At 35.2% G+C, this 4,167-nt stretch overlaps 2 protein-coding genes across 3 annotated transcripts in view; both read left to right on the top strand.

Annotated features, from left to right (window-relative positions):
- Window positions 1-2,406, top strand: part of LOC107103599 — a 3,990-nt gene extending 1,584 nt beyond the window's left edge. The window contains exons 6-7 of the mRNA XM_015403370.1: window positions 1,683-1,742; window positions 1,883-2,406. Coding sequence (XP_015258856.1) covers window positions 1,683-1,742; window positions 1,883-1,972 — 150 coding nt within the window. The 3' untranslated portion in view covers window positions 1,973-2,406. The remainder of the gene's footprint in view (window positions 1-1,682; window positions 1,743-1,882) is intronic.
- Window positions 2,407-3,004: 598 nt separating this feature from the next.
- vash2 (vasohibin 2) overlaps window positions 3,005-4,167 on the top strand; it is a 42,431-nt gene continuing 41,268 nt past the window's right edge. Inside the window, exon 1 of one of the 2 annotated variants that reach the window (XM_015403371.1) lies at window positions 3,005-3,213. The gene's annotated coding sequence lies outside the window, so the exon portion shown is untranslated. Of the gene's footprint in view, window positions 3,214-3,492; window positions 3,657-4,167 lie in introns of those variants that run through there. The other variant, XM_015403372.1, reaches the window with a different exon arrangement.

The following is a 4,167-nucleotide window of genomic DNA, read 5'->3' as shown; positions in this document are numbered from 1 at the left end:
ATTTACTTTTGTGTGTTTTTGTCAGGCAGAAATTTATTTATACCCCCTTAGGGTGTAAGAGGATAGGTAGGCAGTAATGGAGACGCTGCATCTCTGGTTTGCAGAGTCAAGCATTGCACTGAGAATCAGGAAATTGGCAAACCTGCTGTTTTAATACTAATATCCATTCTCTTGATCATTTTCAACTATCTCCATAGAAACTCTCTGGCTAGCAGCTAACATTCTTTTGTCAAAAGTGGCAGGAATGTAAACAAAGCTTATATGTGATGAATGTCTGAGTCCAGTAATTGAAGCAGCAAAGACAACCATTACCTGTAAAATATTTGGTTACCACAGAAACTGAATGCCAGCCAAAAACCTACACTGATTTCTGGAGCATGTCCTAATGCTTCCATATAGAATGACTTGAAAATACAAAAGAAGTAAAAACTCCAAATGAAAACATGTTTAAACACTATAAAAACTTTTGAAAATCATGCTCTTAAGTTCTTTATTAAAATTGTTGATGGTCTGTGGTTTCCCTAAGAAGGTCGAGGAGGACCAATGTTAGAGTGTTTTGTCTGTGTGGGGTGGACAGATGGAAGCTATTTGAAAATATGAGGGACTGTGTTGATATGTGGAGCAGTTCTTTAAGTCAGGAGGAGGCATAAAGTAGATAGATTGGTTGTCATGTTTCCTTTGCTTTATTGCCAATTTACATTATTTTATATAATAACAATAAACTTCAAAAATAGAGTGGTAAATAAACGAACATTAAAAATGATAATACAAAATGTGTGCTCTCCCCAGAACTAGATATTGTTCTTTTAGAAAATTCTGTCTCTGCATGTCATCTGGGAGTCTTCATTGTTTTTAGAGATACATAACAACTAAATACAGTTAATGTATGTAAAAGTATATTTAAATATCATTGTTATGCAGAAAAATTATTGCAGTTTTTTTACAGAAATGTGGGTAAGAAATAAGAATGGAAATTATGTTTCTCCCAGAACTCAAAGCTGAAAGATCATCCTAAATTGTGACCCTGCCTATGAAAACCCAGCTAAAGTCATTTTTTGGTGAATCTCAACTTAATGTATAAAACCATTCTTAACATTGTGTAGAATGGTTTTCTACATTAAGTTGAGATTCACCAAAAAATGACTTTAGCTGGGTTTTCATAGGCAGGGTCACAATTTATTTATTTTAGAAAGATTGGATGTGTAAATATATGCATCTATTTATGAACAAAGGCTTCAGGAAAATATTTTTTTGTTTTTACACAACATTTTTTTTTTTTTTTTTTTACAAATTTTTACCTTATTTGGAAAATGCAGATGTTCTGCTGCATCAACTTTCCTGTTGGAACAGTGTAGATTGAGGTTCTGGAGACCAGCTCTAATTTGGAGAATTTTCCAACCTACCCTCAGATGACATCGTTTTAATATCGAATGTATTTATCATCCAGGTATTAAACCCACACCTTACAGTGTCTCATTTTGCTTCAGAAATCAACCTGGATGCAGTTTAAACAGCCGCCTGCTGTCTATTATAGTTACCCAAAATGTCAGCCTTATGAATAGAATATTGTTCACATTTATTAAGATTTTTTTACCATTGACATACTCAGAAATGCTTATAAAGAGACACGAAGAGAGAATTGATTTAAACGAAAATCCTGACCTTTTTCTTTTACTGTGTAGGATGAAACAGATGCAGCCATCTCATATGCTACTATCATCCTCACGAAGACTAACAATCAGGTGACTATCAGATGAGGATCTTTTGTGTTGTGATAATGCACTGAATAGTTATATGCATCCCTCTTTGGGATTGATTGTCAGCTCTGTGTATCGTTTGTGTTCATCTGCAGTAATTCAATGCTGCACTGCGTCCCTTTCAGGTTCGAGGAAGTGATACTGCAGTCACCTACAGCGCCGTCAAAGTTGGAGCATCCCCTCATCCAAGCGACCATTATGCATCTATTAGATAACCAACATTGTGTATTTGTTAATTTTTCTACTGGAAGGTCAAGATTTGTATGCAACAAAAACATTAAAAGATATATACTTCCTTTCACTTTTTGAGGGGAGGCAACATTTTGATCACAGTTGCAAACATTTGCAAACACGAGCTGAACTATGGATTGAAAAAGTGGCTTAAAAACAGGCAATAACTGAATGTATACTAAACTCAATCCATCCAGTGTGATTATACAGGCTAGCAGTCTCCACAAGGGGGAGATGTAGGTTATGCAATGAGCTCCTGTGTAATGCTCTTAAATTAGACCATTCTTTATTTCCTCAAAAGTTTATCTGTTTGTTAAATATGACTATGTGTAACCTGAGTCAAATATTTTTTTTGTGCACAAAATATTGGTTGATATATATGTTTTTGATGTCTGCCTGCATAAAAATAACCTTTTCATCCAAGCTAAGATTTATTTTGCAAGGAACCACTGGAAATAAAGTAAGATTTTTAGATGTGTACAGCTGGTGTTTGTCTGTGTTTGATTGCATGTACTTAGTTTTTTTTTTTTTTCTCCAAAAAATGTTGACTAAATGATGACAAATTTTTCCTCCAGTCATCTTCTATCACATGAGATCTCAATATAGTACATTAAAGCTGGTTGTTGAGGTATGATTATGTTTGTGGAGTACAGTATGTTTGGAATGAAACAGACACGGCCTCTTTTTAAACAATGTGTTTAAATGCATCATATATGTCCATAAGGTTTTAATGTATAAAATATAGTCGTACAATATTTGTTTATTACTTTTAGCACAGATAAATTAAGTTAAATTACACCGACAGAATACAATATCGACATAATGTAAAAGAAAATCAACAGTTATATTTTGGAGTAAAAGAAATATCTTAGTTGTTGCAGATTTATCGCTTGTTGTCAAAATCAACCAATCAGATTTCTTCAACCGTTCCAAATTTGGTAGAAGTCCCTATTTGCCCCGCCCCTCTTTGTTAGCTCGACCAATCACATGTCGCCAAGCTTTGGCCACTGCAGAGAGGAGCGAGAGAGGACGGCAGAGGAGCTGCGTTATCTCAATCATGTAACGGAAACACTAAGCCTTGTATTATGGTGAATTCTAATTTTTCGCATGGACAGTGGATACCGAGGTGCTTTAGAGCCTGCTAAAGGCAGGAAATGCACAAAGGAGAAGGCAAGGCAGCGGCCCCTGCAGCGTACTGAGACCAAAGATAGAGGAGCGCTGTCAAGTAAGAAGTAAAATCAACTATACTTCCGGTTGTTAATTTCAGAATAAGAGGGGTGAATTTGTTTATTCTAAGTATTGTGTATAACATTAAACGTGCTGTTATCACAAACCTTTTTGCTGCACATTTAGATTAATTTAAGCAAAGACATTTGGTGTTTTTACCTGATAAATGTACAAATAATAATTCCAGGCTATTATTTTGAAAGTACGTTTCTTTACACTCTTTGTAGGGTACGGTTGCCACTTGTTAGCTTGACAACTACAAAAAAAGGGTGAAGTTACAAAGCCTCGGTCCACAACAAGACTTTACAGCCTGGAGTGGACAAGGTCGCCTTTTTATGAATGGAACCTACCTCTTCTCATAGAGGTTTTTTGCTGTAAAAATGTGGTTTGAAGCTACGAATAGGTTAACGGTGTGAAGCCGGGGCCCCGCTGGAGAGAACGGTAGGCTCGGATTAATAACGGTTGGGATATTTCCGCGGATACGGTCGAAGGAAATGCAAAACTCCTCGACAAATGAACTTTTCTGTATTTTCGTTAAATACCGATGACACTTTAAATTCATTTATTATTTCAATAGGTCAGTCTACGTGAAATAGTTTTTCACTACAACAATGTAATGCGTGTGTTTTAAATCAGAAAACACATTCTGTTATAATAGAAATCATCAGTTTTAGTATAGGATGCTAATTTATCTAGTTTTCTGTCAACAAAAACTAGATTTGTTGACGTTAGCGTTAACTATATGTTACGGAAGAGGATTAGGGCCACTGAAAAATTAAAAAAGTTAACTGAATTTTAAATTTGATTTTACTATAATGTGAGGATCTGAATTGTAAGAAAAAAGTCAGAATTCTGACTTTTTTCTTACAATTCAGACTTTAGTCTCGGAATTCCGACTTTAGTCTCAGAATTTTTCTTTAGTCTCAGAATTCCGACTTTAGTCTCAGAATTC

This window comes from Cyprinodon variegatus, unplaced genomic scaffold (genome assembly GCF_000732505.1).
Source record: "Cyprinodon variegatus isolate N-32 unplaced genomic scaffold, C_variegatus-1.0 Scaffold1485, whole genome shotgun sequence".
In the NCBI taxonomy this organism is placed as follows: domain Eukaryota; kingdom Metazoa; phylum Chordata; class Actinopteri; order Cyprinodontiformes; family Cyprinodontidae; genus Cyprinodon; species Cyprinodon variegatus.
This window is presented reverse-complemented; position numbering and strand designations above follow the sequence as displayed.